This window comes from Channa argus, chromosome 11, assembly GCF_033026475.1.
Source record: "Channa argus isolate prfri chromosome 11, Channa argus male v1.0, whole genome shotgun sequence".
Lineage (NCBI taxonomy): Eukaryota > Metazoa > Chordata > Actinopteri > Anabantiformes > Channidae > Channa > Channa argus.
In genome coordinates, this window is record NC_090207.1 from 22,791,793 (window position 1) to 22,813,152 (window position 21,360).

At 41.8% G+C, this 21,360-nt stretch overlaps 1 protein-coding gene across 2 annotated transcripts in view; it reads left to right on the forward strand.

The window, feature by feature from the left end:
- The first annotated feature begins 10,450 nt into the window (after positions 1–10,450).
- kat6a (K(lysine) acetyltransferase 6A) overlaps positions 10,451–21,360 on the forward strand; it is a 31,748-nt gene continuing 20,838 nt past the window's right edge. The window contains exons 1-2 of one of the 2 annotated variants that reach the window (XM_067520893.1): positions 10,451–10,766; positions 12,207–13,748. In XM_067520893.1, the coding sequence (XP_067376994.1) occupies positions 12,978–13,748 (771 nt within the window). In that variant the 5' untranslated portion in view covers positions 10,451–10,766; positions 12,207–12,977. Of the gene's footprint in view, positions 10,767–11,682; positions 11,704–12,206; positions 13,749–21,360 lie in introns of those variants that run through there. The other variant, XM_067520894.1, reaches the window with a different exon arrangement.

Here is a 21,360-nt window from a genome sequence, read left to right on the forward strand (position 1 = left end):
CATAAAAGAACAAACCACTCTACTCTAGACCCACATCATAAATGCTCAATCTCAAACTCTTGTCCATCTGAGACAAAGCTCCTAGTTCTGGGCGGTGGAGTCAACTGAGCCAACATGGTGTCTCCAGAGGAAGCAGGCAGTCTGCCATGGCAACTGGAAGACTAAATGTATTGCTGTTTCTTGAAGAAATCCTTGAAGAAATCCCTGAAGAGAAGCTCTATCTTCAACTCAGTGTTCAACTGTGTGAGCACAGAGCTGAAGGGCGCTGAAGGCAGAAACTACTTGCTCTGCAAAGGTGCCTCTGAGGCTTATGTTTCAGAATGGGAAACTCAGTCCTGGCAGCTAAAGAAAAATGTATTGCAGATTTAGACAAGGGACATTCGTAAAAAAAAATATTTCTTAAATTTAAATTTTTTTTTTTTTCATCATTATAAATGGTCTGTATAAGCAAACCGTTTATCTAGGCCACTTCCAGGTAGAAATTTGAATTTGTCAATCTTATATAGCTGCAAAAATGCAAAACACTGTTGGCCTTTACTCCTGAAGATCACTGTCTCGTGAACTTCCTCATCTACTTGGCGAAGAACTGAATTACATTGTAATTTTAACTTCTCCCATTCCTTAAGATGTGCTTATCACAAGCTGGTAATCTCTTAGATTTGGAGAAACTAACATATGACTTGAAGGACATATCTATAAAATTCTGGTTCCTCTGAGCACCTTTGTGGAACTTCTACAACAGAACTCTCCAACCATACATTCGCCATATGTTTTCTTTTTATATTATTTCTCCCCTGATTTTCCCTATTTTATGATCTACTATTTCTAATGAAATTTGTTATATGCCTTGTCTGATTCTAATCTACTCACCACTTGTTGGCTCTGTGTGACGCCTCACCCATAACCTGTTGCTGGCGTTGCAGTTGTTCCTTGATGTAATTTTACTTTTAATTTAAATTTTAAGTCTAATAAAAATATACATTAAAAAAAATAATGGTTTGATTTATGACCTGCAAAAAAACCTTTGCCATCTCTCTCATCTGTACTACTCACTCTGTACAGACATAAATTAGGCACCCATTTTTTTTAAACATTCTTATTTTTATGTGCACGAATTTTCTCTGAAAACATGTTCTGTTGCTACATTTTGAATGTAACAGTTCACTTATAAAGTACCCATGCAAAAAAAACGCTTCCACTCTGAATATTGTATGTTTGCTTTGTTGGCTTTGTGTTTTATCTCTATTTCTGCCAGACCCTGAGAAATCATCTGGTCCCCCCTTTCTAACCACTGACTCCAGGCCAGACTTCTGAAATAGTTGAAGGTAAACAGTGGCGACTGTTGTGTTTGTTTTAGTTGTGAATGCATGATGCAACGACACATCATCAGTCATGATCGAGGGCACAGCTGGAAATCCCCTAAAAGCACCTGGAACGTGCTTTTTTTTATCATCTTCTAAACAGTTTGGAAATTTTGATAGAGGAAGTAATCTTGAAAGCCTGGCACAGAATTTAGCAACTGGTGTTTTTCTCCCAGGAAAAATAGAGAAAACCTGAAAGTTGATTTTTTTACAGACAGAATCCTAGAAAATGTAAAATAATCAGTGAGAATGATTCTCAAATGCAATCAGAATCAATGCCACTCTTTAGTATAATCGAAGTATTTGGAATTGCTGACATCCATGCAGACATTTTCTTGCAGTGTCCAGGATTTGTGCAAAAAAAAAAAAAATCCATTCTCCACACAAGCAGGACAACTAGTAACTGTTTGCACTTAGCTGTCATTGTTATTGTGCAATAATCTACGCACTAAAGCCCTGTCAGCGCGGAGGTGACCTGATCAGGATCTGCAGTGGTTGGCTGGCTCCTCTGTGAGAAATGGGCCAGGCTGACATGTGTCAGCCATGATAAATGAGCAGGTGTTTGGGTCCGTGTTAAGTAAATGGAGTCATTATTGATGACCTCAGAGCTCCCTGTGTATTGCCAGTATCAGTGATGACTTCCAGACCCCTGCTGCAGTACAAGGGTATGTTGTGAATCTGTAGGTCGGGGAAGGACTCGTGCCCTCAGGGGTAGGTTGAAGTGTCTGCCACACCAGGGTTAAGTTGTTTTACTTGGACTGGTGACCTTAGAGCGGGAAGTTCACTGGCAGTGGAGCGTTGCAGAAGCCTAATTGTCATGAAGTTTAAAAGTCACATAAGTTCAGACTGTAAAGATGCCAGTGTCAACCAGCCGGTCTGTAACTTTGACCCCAAAATGAAAAACATTAAAATATTAACTTAGAAATATTGATTGATTCGTCCAACACTTTAGTCAACAATGAAATCTTATTAGCTATAGAATTCCCTGACACTTGGCATGCATGACTTGTAACAGTTTTGGTGCTTTTAACTATACATGTGGACAAGGCTCAGACCTCCTAGCATGGCTAGGCGTACTCTCAGTCTTGCTGATGGTGTGGTGGTGCTAAATAAAAAGCCAGGACATCCCCAAGGTCATTACAGGTCATTCACGGGGTTATTAAAGTCTTCTTATTTCTGCATGAATTGCATCTTCATGGTGAAGCTAAAGGAAAATATCAGGGATTGTGAAAATCACAAAAGCAGGATTCATCTGCTAAAAGAATCTGCTGCATTCCAAATTTTATGGAAATTCATCCAATTTGGTTTGTAAGAACAGCAGTTTTTAAACATATAAAAATGGAATTAGTTGTAACACAGATACACAGAGCAAACATCCTATGTATGTTTGTGTGTAAGACTGTGGTGTGGTTAAGATGTAGTCCAAACAGAAATATGCAGAAAATCTAACCTGAAACAAGTTTATCCACTATGGCCTGTAAATGCCTCTTTCCAGTCAGGAAATGTGTTGGATTGATGAAACATGATAAAATCATCATTCTCAACAGCACTTTCTGTTCTTTCTCCAATATGAAAAACGTGACAGGCCCTTCCGTCACTGTCACCTGGGCTCCACTATCATCCACCAGAACTGAAGGTATTTATCACTTTCATTATGATACATAGGAGCATTTCACATTGTTACACATCTCTACAGGATAATCTGTAATTTTAATTGACTTCAACATGATTACATAACATGCTCCATCTGTTGCCTCTTGCAGGGGGAGTCAAACGTGCATATCTTCACACAGACAAGAATCTAATTATTCAATTAGGCACCGTATTGAATGAATAACTGATTCACCACACTTTACATAAGAACAACACAGATCATTACTGGCCCTGTAATGTAATTTACGACGACAGTGGAGGGCTCATCATTCATGGGAGTGTACACGTTTTTGCTCCCATTACCCTGCAGTAATCTGAAAGTGCTGTCATTAATGTAAATGACTGTGAACGGTGTGGCTTTTAACATATATCACTCCCATTAAGGAAATCAAGCAATCACAAATCCTTTGCATTCACTCGCACATTAACGATGGAATCCTTTTTCACATGAATCTTGCTAAAGAGGAAGGCTTGTTGTGTAAGTAAGTGCACACATGGTCAAATAGGTGATTTGGGGCGGGGGGGAGCAGACAAAGCATGCTGAGCTCCAGAGGTTAAGTCTCCCCCAACACCAGGCCCACAGGAATGTGTATGTGTGTGAGCAAGTCCTGGAGGCTGCATTGTCTGTCTGCGGTGCATCCTGCTCTGCAAACAGCTTCTCTGAGAGGCTTGGACTTGGGAAGGAGCCTGTAATGTGGGAGGTCTGGATACCAAACAGCCAAACAAAGCCTTGTGATATAATTGCTGTTTGTTGGGTGAAAGCAAAGAAACTCTCTCTGTGGTGCAGTAGTTTATAGTTGTTCATAGAAAAACTTTTTCACTTTCAAAAGAGCCTTGATGCTAGCAAATCTTTCTGTCTTTTGATTATTCCTTTTGTGAATCTCATTATTTTACATAATTTTACCAAAGACGATATTTTAAGTTTTTAATAACGCCCTGCTTACTACTTCACTGTTTGGACTTGTCTGGCTTTTTGGTGCATTGGAGTATACCAGAATATTTAAGCTGCCAGGCTGCAGTATGCAGCACCGGTGAACAATCAACCAAAGCAATGACTCGTTTTACCAGACTGATAAAGTCTACGATGAGTGGGGGTGCATTGGTGGTGGCAGGATCAGGAAGAAGGCAGAGGACCTGTTATCTGAAACAGATCACAGATTCAGTTTCACAACACCAAACAGGTTCGTTGTGACGAGAATACACGTACATTCCCAACGTGTTTATTAGTGAGCTTTAGAAGTGCAGCATTTGTTAACATTGGACTGTGAGACATGTTAGCTTTGAGCTAAACTAACCTACTTGGCACAAAGGCATGATCTTCTCATATACCTCTCAGAATTAAAGTGAATTCCCATTATATGTAACCTTTGTAACCTAGACCCTCCAAAGGTCTAGGCAAGGCAAATGTATTTGTTTTTGCTGTAGATATTCAGATTTAAGATCCAAATATAGATAACAGATAAAAGTTCAAACTTTCAGATACTGTTTACGCTGTCATACAATTTTTGAAATAGCATAGAAGATAGCACCTTTTGTGTAGGAACACTTTTATCTCAGATGTGTCTTGTGAAAAAAATAGTTCTAACAACACTTTGGTTCAGTCTTTTAGACTGAATTGAAGTGAACAAATATTGAGTATCACCAATAAGCAACCTGGAATGTCCTGATAAAGGGAGGAACCACTGGTGTACTGAGCAACATACACAGAACAGCAAATGAAAATGGCCTGCTGAGAACAAGATTAACCTCTGCCAAAATGATGGAAAGGCCAAAGGTGGGATAAAGAGAGGATCTGCTCATGATCCAAACCATACAAGCTTATCTTTGAAATGTGGCAGAGGTAGTGGCTGCTTCTGTAATGGGCTGCCTGGTCTTCATTGATGATTTACCTCATGATAGTATAAGCAGAAGAGCATCAGAACTAACTGGGAGGAGTGTCATCATGCAGCATGGTCCAAAACATGCTGCCAACTTGAATAAAGATTTCAGAGGAACAAAGTGGAAGGTTTTCGACTTGCCAAGACAATCATGCACTTTACCTGCTGAAGATGAGATGAAAGGGGACCAACATCCCCCCATAAAGCAAACAACAACTGAAAGAAGCTCCAGTAAAAGCCTGGAAAAGCATATTAAAAGAAGAAAGTTCCAATACTTTTGGAGGATGTTATCTTTTGGTGATTTGATACAAAAAGTGCAAACTTTTGTGTTGTTTAAACGTTTGAGGCTGAAAATACTGAACTTTCGTTTGACATCCGTCTTTTGATCTTAAATCCAAACTGCTGTGTACAGCTTGAATAAATACAGTAAATAGGTCCAATATGGAGAGAACTGTAGATGATGTCCCAGATCCCTGCTTACCTTTCGGGAGCAAAATCAGATGTTGTTCATTCAAACCCATCCCTCCTTTTATAGGAGGTTATTCAATGTTCATTTTTATTTACATTTCATATGAATGTAACATTAACGTATTAAATGTAACATTATTAACCCCAATAAGTACAACATATATTTTTATGCAGATGATACAAATCCACACTCTTTCACACCTGCCTTTGAAGGACTTGTTTTAGTGGCAGAGAAGACCCAGTACATTTACCTATGTCTCTAAATGGTGCCAAGTCCTACAAACATCTGATAATTTGGCTTGTCATTTGAAAATCATCTTCAACATTGAAATTAAAACTAAAACTAGCCTTTCTCTATAACATTTAAATATGTACAAATAGTAGCTGTAGTGTGCAAGTGGTTAACTCTGATCAAAAGTAGAAAACATTGTTACCACCACCAAAACTTTTGTATGTTTGCAACAACAACAACAATTTGACAGTTTTTTAGGGGGTTAATGTCAGAGTTATCTCAACCAGGATTAGTTGCTGGGCAACCAATGAAGACTCCGGGAAGTTACTGGTGTCAGTCAAAAAACAGCACGGCACACCCTCCACAGTCTTTTGTATTGGTAGTACACTTTTGTAAAGGCCTAGTTGAAATAAATTCAATCCAACATGCTTACAAGGTTTAAGTGGTTGCAAGCATTTCTGACAATCAAATGTTCTTGTTCTCAGCTCTATAGAACCAATTATCAATTAAAGTTGCCTTAAAACCACTGCTTCTAAAATTAAGAAAAATAGGAAACAAACGTTTTAGGGATTTTCTTATTTCATCTGTTACCGTTACTGTTTCCTCTGCTTAACTATTAGTGCATGTTGATGGCCTTGTCAGAGGCTCCTGCTTGAAAATCCAGAACAGAGCAGCAGTACAATTGATTTGTCAAACAGAGTAGATGTTTCCCTCACTGTCTTTCCACTGCTTATGTCTGGCAAACAAGTGCACTCTGAGGCACTCTTAAGCACTTCTGGGTTCAAGAGAAGGAGATGGTGTTTTCAATGAGATGTCAGACAGGAGGAGTTGGATGGAGCACGAGCGGTGTCTGGCTTGACTTTCACTCAGTGCCCACAAGCTGCACTTCACCTTCCAGCTGCTCTCTGTCCCTTTGGATTCAAGGCAAGGACCACAGGGAGGGAGAGTTGGAGGAGGGGTTTGGGTGGTGGTTGTGGTGGGGGTTACTGGACGGGTGGGGGCACGCTCTTGGGCAGACAGGCCCTGGAAATTTCCGTTGTATGTTTCAGCTCTTTGCAGGATGGGAGGGGTAAGGAGTCAGAATTGGAGTTGGGATAGGGGGAGTGGTTGGGTTGGGGTTTGGGGACTTGGCAAGGAGCCAGCCACAGCAGGAAGCTTGCTAGTTTCACACGGACAAAAGAAGCAATCCTAGACACTGCCTGGCTATCTGAACGCAGCACTCCAGTCATCACCCAAAAAAACAGGAACTCAGAAATGTGGTCTGCAGGGGTGGTGGCCCAGATTGAGCGCTGCTTACTCACAGCTGCACTCAGCTTTCAGTTCTCTATAGTTTATGTTGACAAAGTAAAAGGTATCAGCTACACAGGATACATTTCCAATTTTCCTTTCAAATGACTGACTTCCAGTTTAAATCTCCAGGTCTCAATTTACTCAGATCCTGAAGTAGTAAAATTTGCCATGGATTCAGTATGGCTTCATACCGAATTAGTCAAATGTCAAAAGTGCCTTTGTTTATTTCGAAACTGTCCTATCAGGTGGACCTTGTATATAAACATCCTCATTTACCAAACCTACACAGGCAATCAATTTGAACCTATTTTAAGTACATTTCACAATAGGCAATCTGACATGTGACCACAAAACGATTTTAAATTAAAACAACAACAGAGCTTATTTATAGGCTGTGTGGAAATTGGCCAGCTCAAAATTCAATATCTGGTAACAAAAAACAACCTCTTCAACAGCATAATCAGCATTGTAATTGTAGCTTCCAATATTTTCATAAACTGGAAGAGATGCCTTAGGTTTATTTGGCTTGGCAGAGGTCCAGCTTTTAAACCGGAGGCAGGAAGAAGTGGAGCAGAGTGAGAGCCAGGCGGCCCAACAGCAGGCCTGGAGAGGAGGAGGTGCTGCTGTGCATCAGGTGGACAGGATATGTGTGTGTGTGTGTGTGTGTGTGTGTGTGTGTGTGTGTGTGTGTGTGTGTGTGTGTGTGTGTGTGTGTGTGTGTGTGTGTGTGTGTGTGTGTGTGTGTGTCAGAGAAGGGAGGGTTGCGTAGGGCAGGTGGACACTGGTGCGGCTTGCTGGGGGCTCAAGGCCCCTAGCAGGTGGATGCACAGAGAACAGAAATAATAACAGGGGGGATTAAGGAGATGAAAAGAAGCCAAGGATTACTTGTCTCCTTTTTTCACATACCAAATGGGTCTCATACCAAAACATTTATTTGCAATTTTGGACAATTTATTATCCTAAAATAATTAGTAACTATTAGTATCTGACAAAGCTTCTAAGGACATTTAATTAATAAAGACAAATCCGTACATTGGAGACGCCTGACCAAGAGAGCTACTCTTGTCAATAAGTTGACTTAAAGTTGTAGTTTACCATTTGGGAAATGCACTTATTTACTTGTGAATCTAGTTTATTACATGAAAGATTGATACCACTCACATAGTTGTTTATTCAACATGAGGCTTAAGCTATAAACTAGTTCGCTTATCTTAGCTTAAAGATTGGAAACTGCAGAAACAGCTAGATTGGCACTGTCCACAAGAATTGGAAAAAGTTTGCTTACTCTGATGAGTTTTTACTGCAACATTTGAATTGTATTACTGGTTCAGCCTGCTGGTGGTTGTAATGGTGTGAGGGATATTTTCCTTCGGTGCCTTGGTATCAATGACGATGGTTTAAATACCACAGTTTACCTTAGAATGGTTGTCGGTCCCTTTATGACCACAGTGTACCCATCTTCGGATGGCGACTTCCAGCAGGATAATGCGCCATGTCAAAAAGCTACAACTACCTCAAACTGGTTTCTTGAACATGACAATGAGTTCACTGTACTCAAATGACCTCCACAGTCACCAGATCTTAATCCAGTCGAGCCCCTTGGGATGTGGTGGAACAGGGGATAGGCATCATGAATGTGCAGTCAGCAAATCTGCTGCAAATGCCTGATGCTATCGTGCCAATTTGGCCCAAAATGTCTAAGTAATGTTTCCAGCACCTTGTTGAATCTATGCCGTGAAGAATTAATGCAGTTCTGAAGACAAAAGCGGATCCAACCCAGTACTAGCAAGGTGCATCTAATAAAGTGGCCAGTAAGTGTCTATGGAGATTTATAACATCTTTTAAAGGCAAGTTAATTGATTTGTGTAAATTAAGATTAGGTGAATTTCCACTCCTCTGCATGCACACTTGCATCCTTTCACTTAGCGTAGAGGCTGACAGCTCACATTTTGGAATAAATAAGTCTTCAAGTTGTACCTCTGCCTCCATTTAAGTGGCTGAAAATCAATATGATCTTATCGGAATTACAGTGAGATGACTCCCTGTGCCTGCACCCACACACCCCACCGTTGTTAATTTGTTTCTGTTGTAGTGTATCTGTAAGCATGGTCTCTGCTGTGGATCATTGTACACAATATTATTTATTTATGACCAGGAACTATAGATATAGTACAAGCTTCTCCTGTGTACTGTCCATCTGGTTGCTTCTGTTAGTTGGCCTAGTGTAAGCACTAATGTATTATGTGGGTCCTCAGGAGGCATACTAATAGCCACTCATGTGTTAACATTTTACACTATTTATCTATGTAAAAACAATCCCATTAATTGTAATGAATGCCTTGTCATTGGAATGTGATGTATTTGAACCTGAAAAAATGTAAGATGCACAATAAGTAGATTGTGACCTTACCTGTTTTATTTGTGTTGACAGCAGTTCCCCATCTCACAAGGCACCTCATGGAACCTGGGAAAACCTCGGGTCTAATTGCTCCCTATAAGACACACTATAATCCGTCTCTGAGGACTGCTGTACACATCATTTTACACAAAGCTGCAGATAATTTAATTTTCACCTGGGGAGCTTTCAGCATTAGCCTGTAATAGAAAAGGAAGATTGCTGCCAGATTTCAAACACAAGTGCCCCTGTATCACCATGATCATGAAATTGAAACGGCAAAAATCAGTTTTCCTCCACTGATTGTTTTACTTATGAATAAGAAGCAGACGCAGACTGTACTTAAGTTGTTATGACTTACACGACGCAGATTCCTTAGATGAAATATGATGTGATACTTAGAGGAATATTTGGATTTCGATCCTTGATTAATAGTCTCTCCTATTTAATATTGTAGTTTTTAATTTTCTACAAGATATTAAAAAAGTGTTTAGAACTTACATATATTCAAAGCAAATAACTTTTTAATTGAACACACTTGCAGATTCAAATGCACTGAGTGATGCCTTTGCATTATGTTGCTTTCATCTGTCACCAGATGCTTAAATTTATGTTGCACTGAGAGCTGTGAAAAAAATAAAAACACTTACTCCACACATAAATTATAAGGAAACGCAGTTGCACTCAGCTGTCATTTGATGATATGTAACTAAGTGGATTGGCTGCAGACAGTTTACGTAATAATTTTCTATTGTGGAAAGATAATGTACTCTCTTACACAATCTGAAAGGCATTGCAGCAGTAGACTCTGCATGGACATAAAATAACATGCTTTAACATGTATGGCCAGCTTCACACTGCAACATCTGATCATGTCTGGGGAATGGATCTCAGTGGCTCACTTCCCATCTGCAGCTTAAAAACACACAGCTGCTACAATGCACTGCAGTGTGGAGGGGTGTCTCACTTTGATCTTTAAATATCCTCTAACGTTAAGGCACGCTCATTGGCTTTTTAAAAATATATATTTATATATTTTTATATGCTGGGCAAAATTCTGACGCTCCCTTGAATCTAGCGTGTGGCTGTAGTACAGCAGAGAATGCGAGAACACCTTTCCTTTCTTTTTATTTTTTATTTTTTTTGCCTGCCTCCAACACCACCACCACCATCTGTCCCTTTCTTCCATTTCATGCGCTCAAGCAGTATCCACACCCCTCTCATAGCAACAGCACGCCGCCGCCGCCGCCCCCCGCGCCTTGCAGTGAAAATTTCTTCCCCTGGATCTTCGCCTCGCACCATGCAGACAGTCCCTGGGTCCTGCCTGACGGTTCAGTGTCCCCCCTCCCCCAACAGCCGCGCTCCTGTTTCACTCAAAGATGGCGTCGGCTCTAGAGCCCCTGGTCTCTGGCTGCATTTTTAGGCTTGTTGTTGTCTCCGTTTCGCACGGTTCTGGCACCTTCTTCTCGGCGGCTCGACACGAAATTCCGGTGAGTAGCAGCGGAAGCCAAATGGAGGGACATGAGATTTGTACGCAGCCCACTTTACCCGAGCTTCTCTCGTTAACCAGAACCGGACCCGCTCGGGCTTTCGGGGGGAACCGCGAGAGGTAGAGGCAGAGTGGGGTACGGAGGGATGATGATCGCGGAGGCGGGTGGGGGGTACGGAGGGGGGAGCCGAGGCCTAGCTACTTCGCTCCAGCGGCCTTGTCTTCACTGCACCGCAGGCTGAAGCGTTACGTGGGAGGGCGGTTTGAGGAGGGAGGAAGTCAGCGAGGTGGGGACCGCTCGTAGGGGCGACTCTAATCGGACATAAGCTTCTGTGCTACACCGAAGGCTGAGAATGAGGCAGCAGAATATGTAAAGGTGCCAAATTCGCAGCTGGGATAATCTTAATTTTTGCACTTGCTCGCTAGCGGAGATGGCCGTCTGCAAGTTGCATTGTGCCTTTTACAAGGCCGCGGTCTCACGTTCACATCTCAGTGACATTCAAAATCAGATACTTGGCTGTGTTTGCCGTTGAGTAGACGTTGGGATCGTAACACGAAGGGGTTTTATTGTATTTTAGTGCAAGCGCAACCGCTCCCCTCATGCTGTTTACGTTTCGGGTTAGCGAGTAACATTAGTAACATAATCGTAACGTTAGCTCTCCAGCTAGCTTCTAACATTAGCTCGCTAAACAACAGCAGTTAGCGGGAAGGCTTGTCGTCACATACTTAGCAGCCTAGTATCATATCGCTGAGTGTAAACACAGTTAGTCGGCATTGTAAACAACTCAGGAAACGAATTGGCAGTTCGTGAATTAACTTAGCTTTGATTTTCAGCTAGCCCCTCAGCTAATGTTTGCTAACAGTCTGTGTTTTGACTGCATCGTGTTGACATTAGCAACCGAATTAGTTAGTCCAATAGTCAACTTGCTTGTGCAAAAGTAAGTATGACGTTCACTTTTTGTTGTGCACTAGAATGATTTTGGATATTTGCGCCATTTCTGCTATCGATTGTGAAATTGTGGTCATAACGATACTTTGTTTGTTGACACGGTTTGTGTTATGCGTTACTGGTCATGCTTTTGTATGTGATGGCCATGTAATAAGAGAAGTGCATGATTGAGATTAAGTTGATTAGATGTACTGGTATCAGTCAAGTCGCTCTTCCTCCTCCCCATTTGGTTTTGTTATTGGTGTATGGTTAAACCTCATGGTGCTTTCTAAGGGAAAGCATGGCTTTGTTTATGTCTGTGTGAGGGCACTGCATGGTGTGCTAGTGTGATTTAAAAACCCATTTCCTCTCTAAGATCCCAGTTAAACTCATCATCCTTTAAACCTTTGCTGCTGTTTTTATCTAATTTAATTGACATTTACTTCAAGGTGTCACTAACCCCTCTCTCTCGCTCTCTCTCTCTCTCTCTGTGTGTTTTATTTTTTTCTCTAGGATTTGACAGCTACTGAAGTGTAATAGGCATGAAGGTGATCAACCCTGGTTGCCCTCTGGGGTGAGAGATCTGTTCTGTACCAGAGCTGAGAAGAATAATGCTGGAAGAGTGAAAGACGGCACCAGAGAACAAGTGAATATGAAGGATTGTGGATACAGACTAAATTCTTCTTGCGGAATTTTATAATCCACAGAAAAGATATTTATTGTACTACCTGGATCTTTGCTATTGAAACACTAATTTTATGTCTTAGAGATCGTATTTCCCAGCTTATACTGGGAATTGGCTAGTTTGCTAGTGACAGGGGTCTTACTGAACAGGTTTTATTGTATGAGTACATGTATTTGGTTATAGGCAAAGTGGGAGTAACTTTATCATTCTAAAAGCCCCTTACCCTACTTTGTGTTCTGTGGGACTTTAATTTGCTATTAGACCTACTAGTTCCTCCGCTCCCCCTGCTTCTTGCCAGAAACTTTCAACTGGCAGGGAGTGGGTGGTGGGCGGGACAGATTTTTACACAGTGGAGGGTTGGTTCTGGGGGTTTGTGCTATGGTCAGCTGCTCCCTTCCGTGCTGCTCATACTCAGTTTCTGAGGGACTCTCTGTGCGGCCCCAGGACAAGGGATAGTAATCAGGCAGAGGGCAAAGAGGAAAAGGAGGAGGCGGCGCTACGGCGCAGGCCAGGTGTTTCCTTGGCTTACACTCCCTATTTTTTGTGTGCGGGCATTGCAGTAGGGCTTCAGGGCCCCCGCACCCACCCAGACCCCAGCCATGGTGAAACTTGCAAACCCAATGTACACCCAGTGGATCCTAGAGGCCATAAAGAAGGTGAAGAAGCAGAAGCAGCGACCATCAGAGGAGCGCATTTGCAATGCTGTCTCCATGTCCCATGGTCTGGACCGCAAAACGGTTCTGGAGCAGTTGGAGCTTAGTGTCAAGGATGGTACCATTCTTAAAGTCACCAACAAAGGTCTCAACTCTTACAAGGACCCAGATAACCCTGGGCGCCTGGCTCTACCCAAGCCCAAAGGAGGTGGCAGCTCTGGAGGAGGAGGAGGAGGAGGAGGAGGCGGCGGCAGTGGCAGTGGCGGCAGTAGTGGCAGCAGCACCGGCGGCAGTGGTGGAGGTGGAGGTGGAGGTGGTGGTGGTGGTGGTGGTGGCGGTGGTAGTGGTAGTAGCAGCTCTCACTCCCATTCAGGAAAGAAACCAGGACTCGACTGGAACAAGCTCATTAAGCGGGCACTTGAGGGGCTCCATGAGCCTAGTGGGTCAAGCTTAAAGAACATTGAGCGCTTTCTCAAGTGCCAGGCTGATGTGGCAGCTTTCTTGTCAGGCAGTGGCTCCATGGGGCCAGGCCTCTTCCATCAGCAGCTGAGGGTTGCCCTGAAGAGAGCAGTTGCCCATGGACGTGTGGTCAAGCAGGGTCCACTGTTCCAACTCGTCAGCCGCAGAATGACCACGGGATCCCAGGATGATGGTACCGGGACGGTGTCTCTGGAATCACTGCCTCCTGTCCGCCTGTTGCCCCACGAGAAAGACAAGGTAATGTCTCTGCACATGTGCACCACTCACAATGTCTGCACCACAAACATAATTTTTCAAATCCCCCCACACTTATTAAACATAAAACATTGACATAACAAGTTAATTTGTAAACTTATAATTGCATTATCTGGCTTGTCATATTTATTTGACATTTATAATTTGGATGTTGAAGATCACTGCTTATAACAAACGTATTAGTCTAAATAGGTTGCGTATTTAAAAAATGGGTGTAAAGCACTTTGGTTTTGTGGCATCAGCTGTCTGATAAGATCACGGATATCCTGTTGAAACAATAACTGTGGTTGAGGAGATTGTGGCAAGAAATCTGATGTGCTCTTCAGTTAGAATTTTTTGAGAAATAGAAACTGTATGATCTGTGTAAATAACAGGAAACAACATATTTTTTGTGTGTGTTGGATCATCTCCTACTGTACTTGCATGATAGCTACTGTACATCCATAGTCTTTCAGATTGATTAACTGGCAACACAAGGTGTAATGTTGAGGTTGAAATGTACTTCAGTATAGTACGGTCTCTGACGATGTAACTGTCCTTTGTAAGTCTTGATCCAGCTTGTGGTGAAATAGTTTATAGTTAGCATATTGCAGAGCTATTTTAGAACTGGCTTAGAAAGACTGGGCAACAGCTGTAGGATTACACAGAGACCAGAGTGAGCGACTCCTCCAAAATGGAACTATGTGCCTTTTGTGTTTTAGGATTTTAATGGTGTGTGTTTGGGAAAACGGGGATATACATTCAGAAAGCATGTCAAAAACATGAAAGACTCCGCATGCAACCAGAAAGTAGAGAATACATTGCTTTCCTGCCGTCTTTCTAACGTGTGAGTGACAGAATCCCAGGTATACATTGGTCTAGATGAGCAGCACTAGAATGGTGCTGGACAGGTGGCTGGTGGGCCACTTTTCAGTAGTAGAAGTAGAGAAGGAGGAGGTGTAGGTCAGGGGAGTAGAGTCTCATGGTTCCCACCCTCCTGTAGGGAGTGTGGACCAGCTGCAGGGCTGCTCCTGTCAGGAGATGGAAAGAGAGGAAGAGAGAATGGGAGGAAGACAGACGAGAGAGATGGTCTGAAGTGGTGCCAGAGGAAGAAGTCTGAATGACGCAAGCTTCAGCCCTCTGTAACCAGAAAGGGAGAGAGAGGCACAGACATAGAGGGAAAAGAGAACGAGAGAGAAGGAATGAGTTAGAGAGAGAGGGAGAGGCAGACATGCAGGCGACAGAAGAGAAAGGGAACACCCACTTTTGTAACCTGATCAGAGAGCAGCCAGCCGCTAACCTCTGCTTGTAAGGGCCAGTGACATGTACACACTCACACGCATACACAAACGTAACTGTATGAACCCACTGGATACCAAAAAAGAATCAAAAACATAAACAAAAGCTGAATACAAAAAACAACATGTTTATTACCACCCACGTTTGGTTCATTTGTCATAAATCATTTAGTTCATATACCATCATGCATGCAAGCATACATTCTAATGAACATCATGTAATAATGCTTGTTCAAGCTCTGCACTACTGTGGGTATTAAAAAGCCATTAGGACTCTGGGCTAGTCCTAAACGTTGTTTTGACTGGCCCTTGGCTTTTTGGGCCTCTGTGTGGCTGTGTATGTGGATATTTCCATGCAGCCATAGAAGCTACTAAGGATGACCATATATGTATACACACACATACACATGCACACAGATTAGGATTAGCCTAGAGAGGAGGCTGAAGTAACATGAGGTGCCACGCACTGAACTGCTTGTGCCCTAAACAACACAGTATTGTACACTTTATAATGCTACATCTGGCCTTCATATACGGAAAAGCTTACTTTTTACTCTTTAGAAAAATGCCCTGCAAAACAGCTTTACCTCTATTTTCCTAATAATTCCATAATATAGTGGAGTGGGGTAGTAAACAAGTCCATGTTTTTAGTTTCTACTGAAGTAAGGATAGTTGGACTTGGCTCTTGCTGTTGTTTGCACTGGACCTGAATATGTTTTAGAAAGTTGAGCCTTTCTTAACTTTGTAATCTGTTTTTTAATCTGCAATGCCAGGTCTCGTTTACAGTGCATTGCAGCTTTTGCTGGCCCAGCTTTTTGATCCCATGTGTCAATTAGATGAGCAGTCGTCACCTCTTTCTCTCTCTGACACTGCTCGTGATCAGCTTGCTATTCCAAATAACAAATTGAAAAATATAATTTAATGCACACCTCATTGCAAAAGCATTCTGAATTATGTTTATGAATTAAATGTGTGGATCTAAAAGGGAAGGTTTCTTAGTTTGTGTGACTTTATTTATTTATTTAAGTCTAGATGGGTCATGGAGAAACTACTGCAGTAGTGAGGAAGTTGACATTTGTGTCCAGCATTTACACAAGCCTGTTTACCTTTTTTCCCTGTGTTATTTTTATTTTAATTTTATTTTTTTGCAATGTTGCCTGGATATAGCCTTCCAGGTGAAGCAACCCTGTGGCAGCTTAATCATATGTTTTAGTTTTTTGTGTGTGTGAGAGAGGGGGGGTGTTGATGTCTACATTAGTTTGTGCTTGTGCATGCAGCATATACATTGGAGAAGCTGCGTGCATCGAAGACAGAGCCGGGTGCTGCACGATCACTTTTCTCCACTCTTCTTTGCACTACTTTTTCACTGGTGCATCATTGCCATATTTCTCTGCATGATTGCTAACAGTTATGATTTCCCATGCAAAGGGAGAGTGTGTGAGTGAAGGCAGAGGGGAAGGAAAATCAAAACAAATGGCTGAGCACTGGCTTTGACCCCATTTACGTGGAGATTTGTGTACTCACTGGGCTGATGGTTGTGTCGGAGTACTCCATTCAAACAAGATCCTAGAATGCTATTTCTGTTTTTCAGTCTCCCCCTCTCACCCTAATAGGGTGCCATTGCCAGGTCATAAAGGGGGAGGTGAATGGGGGACCAAAGTCAACTAGGGGTCAGGGATATATGGATGGCAAACCTCATTGGCTTCCAGAGTGCCCGTTAGCAGTATTCGGCTACGGCCATTAAGTGGGATGGGCTTGATGCTGAGCTTTTGTGTGTGTATTCGTGTGGGTATGTAGTTGTCTGTGCATGTGTGATGTTTAATCCTGTCATAGTAGGCAAGAGCAATCTCCCTGCCCTCCAGTTACCCTCTCTCCAACAGCTGGAGTGAGGTGAACTAGAGTTCTCGATGTCAACGTGCAGTGTCACAGCGAGGACGTGTGAAAAAAAGTGACTTGTGACCAACATTCAATGTGTTGGGATGATTTCCTGCCAACCCCTTACCAGTTTTGACTTATGTTTTAGTCCTGCAGTCAATGCATTCTTTGCTAGTAGTGTTTGTAGAGCTAATACATTAGGCATCACTCATTATCAACCATAATGGAGATGCTTATCCAATGTAATTCATTCCACTGTGCCCATATTGGATCGACCTTATACACATTCCCTCTGCCTGTGTTTGCTTAAGGTGAGGACATTCTGCACTGTCACTGAAAAGACAGTCCATACAAAATACCCTTAAACACAGTTTATATGGCTTTGTTTTCACCTACTTTATTGTCTTTTTCTCTGTCCCCCGTCCCATCTACCATTGTGCTACATCACGTTATATGGCCACAGGAGAGGATTTTGTGTGTTTGCTGAATAGATGGAAACATTCCCAGAGTTACAGTACTACACCACAGGAATGCTGGGAAAATTACTAAGTTGGGTGCCATGATATTGCTTCCCTCGAGAATTGGGGCTGATCATGTTTTTAAGTAGGAGGTGAAACTTGCAGAAAATTTGCATTTCTGTTTTTTTTATTTTTTTTACCGGCATTTTTGGTTTCCATTTTGCCAGAGTCCTGTTTTTACATTGCCCATAAGTTTAAAAAAAAAAAAAAAAAAAAAAAAAAGGTCAGGCCGCACTCTCTGATGGCATTTAAGCTGCTATCACAGGCCCAGTTAATTTGACATTTAGCAGTAGACAGTACACCAGCAGAGAAATGGGGAAAAATGTTCAGCATTCATTTATTTAAAATTTGCATCAAATAATCTAAATCTGCAGTTTATTAGCTACATTTCTGATCTGGTTGTAGCATCTGCTGTGTGAGAGTGATTTTTGACTTCTTACATAGTATGTCGAGGTTTTCTACTTCACTTTTGTCTGTCACAAACTGTGATGGACATTTTACAAGACTGATTTTCTAGACTAAAAAATTGATGAAGTGGTAAGAAAAATAACGGCCAAATAAACTCATACTAAAATTAATAATTAGTTAGTCCGAAATAATATCATAATAAATCATAACATTCAACTCCTTTGGTCATTTCAAGTGATGCAGTTAATGTTTCTATTAATTGATCTCATATTGGTGTGGAACTTCCAAAAGAATGGATGAGAATAAAATGTTTGTTTGTTTTTTTGTGTGTGTGCAAAAGTAGTGAAACATTACATTTAAAAAAAAAACAACTTTTTCTTGCAGGACCTGACCTCAGTGTCAACAGTTGTCAGATTGTTGTAGAAAAGTAAAATAAATGAACCTGTCTATGATAATGTCTGTTTTGCATGCTCAATATTAGCTGGACAGTGCTTGTACACACACAGTGTAATGCCTTAGAATCTCCCATCATTTGAGACAGGACACTTTCACCAGCATAAAAACAACCAGGCTAATACACAGCTGGTCCTGAGTCAGAAGCAGTGTTAGTTGTAGTGTCAGTGCCCAGGGGTAGTAGTTGCCTCAAGTTCACTAGTGACTCTGATGTGACTGGCCTTTTGGCACAGAATAGCTGTATGAGGTCATGCGTATGGTTAACCTCACCCCCCACAAATAGAGACGATGTGTTGAGCAGCTGCGGAAGTGACGCTGGAGTGCGGCCAACCCCGCTCTATTTGATGCAGTGATTTAACTTGGTGCTCCCTGGCTAACCTTGATTTTTAATAGAAGCCAATGTATGGCTGAGGGGCACAACTCGAGCTCTGCTTTAGGCTGCTGGAAGATGTCACATGAAAATTTGCACAAGTTCATTTCAAGTGGGTTCCAGCGGTGCTAGACAGCTTTCAGATTTGAAAAGTCACATACACACTTGTACTTGTCAGCTGATGTCATCTAAATGTCACTTTGTGCATGTTTGCGTGCACTCAGATGGAAGCAGAACAAAAGCAGGTCAAGGTGTGTCTACTGACGGAAGGCTCTTAGTGCATCTGATGATTTTTTTTTTTTAACAAGTGTGTATGTGTTTGTGTGTCGTCCCTTTTTGCACTGCATGTCCTGTAACACTGATCAATGAGTTTGTATTCAAGGTGGGGGAGGCCATAAGGGAGGTATGGTGGTGGTGGGGGGTTGCTGAGATTGGGCTTCCATGTTAATGAGATCCTTGACTTGAGACGAGACAAGGACAACAACGCTTTTCCCTCTTTCTCTTTTCTCTCATTGCCTTTTATCGCCCCCCCCCTCCTCTATTTCTGCTTCCCCTTCGTCCTTCTTCCATTGTTCTCTCCTTCCTGTCTCACTGTTTTTCTGTCGTTCTTTGGATAACAGAAGTCGCAATAAAGGAGAAACCGGGGCACCACTACTTGTTTTGTATAACCTATTATCTCCCGATACAAGTATTAATTTTAGCCATTAGAAAGTGAAATGAAGTATGCACACTCTGGAGCACAAATCTACAGTTTGATTCAGTTTGATAATATTGTGTTTAAATGATCCACAAAGTATCGGTGGGGTGTGTCAGCTTGGGTCAAACTAGGGTACCTTCGCTCATCTGTTTACGTGCAGCTGTGTATTTATTCCGGAACTTGTAACTTGTAAGACATGTTTGTATTGATTTAAGGTGGCATTTCAAGTCTACCCAGTTGCACTAGCAGCTAGTTGATGACACCTGCCATGAGGTGTGTGTGTGTGTGTGTGTGTGTGTGTGTGTGTGTGTGTGTTTTTGTTGTTGTTTTTCTTCAGAAGGTTTTATTCCTGAACCCTCCTTATGTTGGGGGGCCATCTACCCCAATACATGAACAGACAAGCTTATAATATAGACACACACCTAAAGTAAAGTGTCAGCCATGACACTTAAACAAGAAGCCTGCGAGAAATTTCTAGAGTGCTGCTATACTGTAAGAGCAGTCCTGGCAGTGAGTGCTGGCTAAGGTAAAAAAAAAGGCTGAAACTGTGAGGAAAAACAGCTCTCAAGAGGAATTTGAGGATTGTGTTTCGCTGTTCCAATATCTCTGTCATAGAGGGAGGATTAGCTTTTCATTTTTTTTGTGTCTGCTGGGGATTAATTTACAGTGGCAGCCAGTAACTGAAGCTTCAATGTAGCGTGCATCTCTGTACAAGGTGTGTGTGTGTGTGGGTGTGTGTGTGTGTGGGTGTGTGTGTATTTGAGAAAAGCAACCTATGCTCAGCTCATGCTTACCCTCGCCTTTACAGGGTGAGTGGGAGCTGTTGACCTCCCCTAGCAGGGAAGGGGTTAAGCGTCAGGAATGATTGAGGTGTTGGTCGCACACAGGCTGCTAAGAGGACTGCTCTTGCAGTTTTTCTCTCTTCCTTTATGCTTTTCATTTCCTTCTTTCTCCTGTCCTCTGGATTCTTATTTTTGTGCTCGCTGTTTTTCCACACGCTCCACCTTATTTGTTTCTTTGCTCCACCTTATTTGATTCTTCTGGTGACCAGAAGAAAGAAATTTCTGTTATGCGATTTTTGTTGTTTTGTGACAATTTTTGCCATACATTTATATCTTTTGATTGTCTTATTACATCTTATAGCTCAATCAATGGACATAATCACAATTTGTTGGTACATGGTTTGACAAATGGAGAACTACTAAGATTCTTATCCTTTACACTCCCTGCATATTTTCTACTGCCATCTTTTCTCTGTACCCTTTTCTTCTCTCACCTCATGTTTCTCCTTTTCTCTCGGCCCCTGTGCTGTGTTAGGTGGATGGGTAAGGGGTAGCAGGGATGTTGGAAGTAGTCTGAGTCAGAGGGAAATGAATCTAATAAATCAAGCTCTTGTCTCTGTCTCCTCCCTGTCAGGACCTGCTGCCTGCCCAGCCCTCTGCAGCTATGTGCACTTTTGGTGATGTCCTGTAGAAAACCTTGTAGCACCAACTTCAGTAAATGTCACATTGTTTTTTGCACTGCAATAAAGGATATATGTAATAACACGTTACAGCCTTGGTTGTTTAAAAGCCTCCAACAAAGTTTTTCATAATTTCTTAATTACATAATGTCTTAAACGTAGTTTTATTCTGAGTGTCTTTACCGTGATTACCAGGTATTTCATTGAGAATAATTTCTTTGTTTTAATAATAATAATAATAGTAGTAGCCATCCTGTAAATCAAGTAGTAATAAACATTATTTGAGTATAAGATAAAAAGAATTTGCTATCCAAAAAAGATAATAAACAAGGTTGAGAGCATGAGTGCTGCCTGTTGACATCAAGTCTCAATATTAAGTAACTTGCAAAATCGTAGCGGTAGAATAGCTGATAAAGCTACAATATGCCACTTAAACTTCTGCTAACATGAGACTTGAAATCAATCTGCTCTGCCTGGCTATTGCTCTCTTTCCTAAGATCTCTGTCCCACAATGCTCCACCTGACAATTCACGT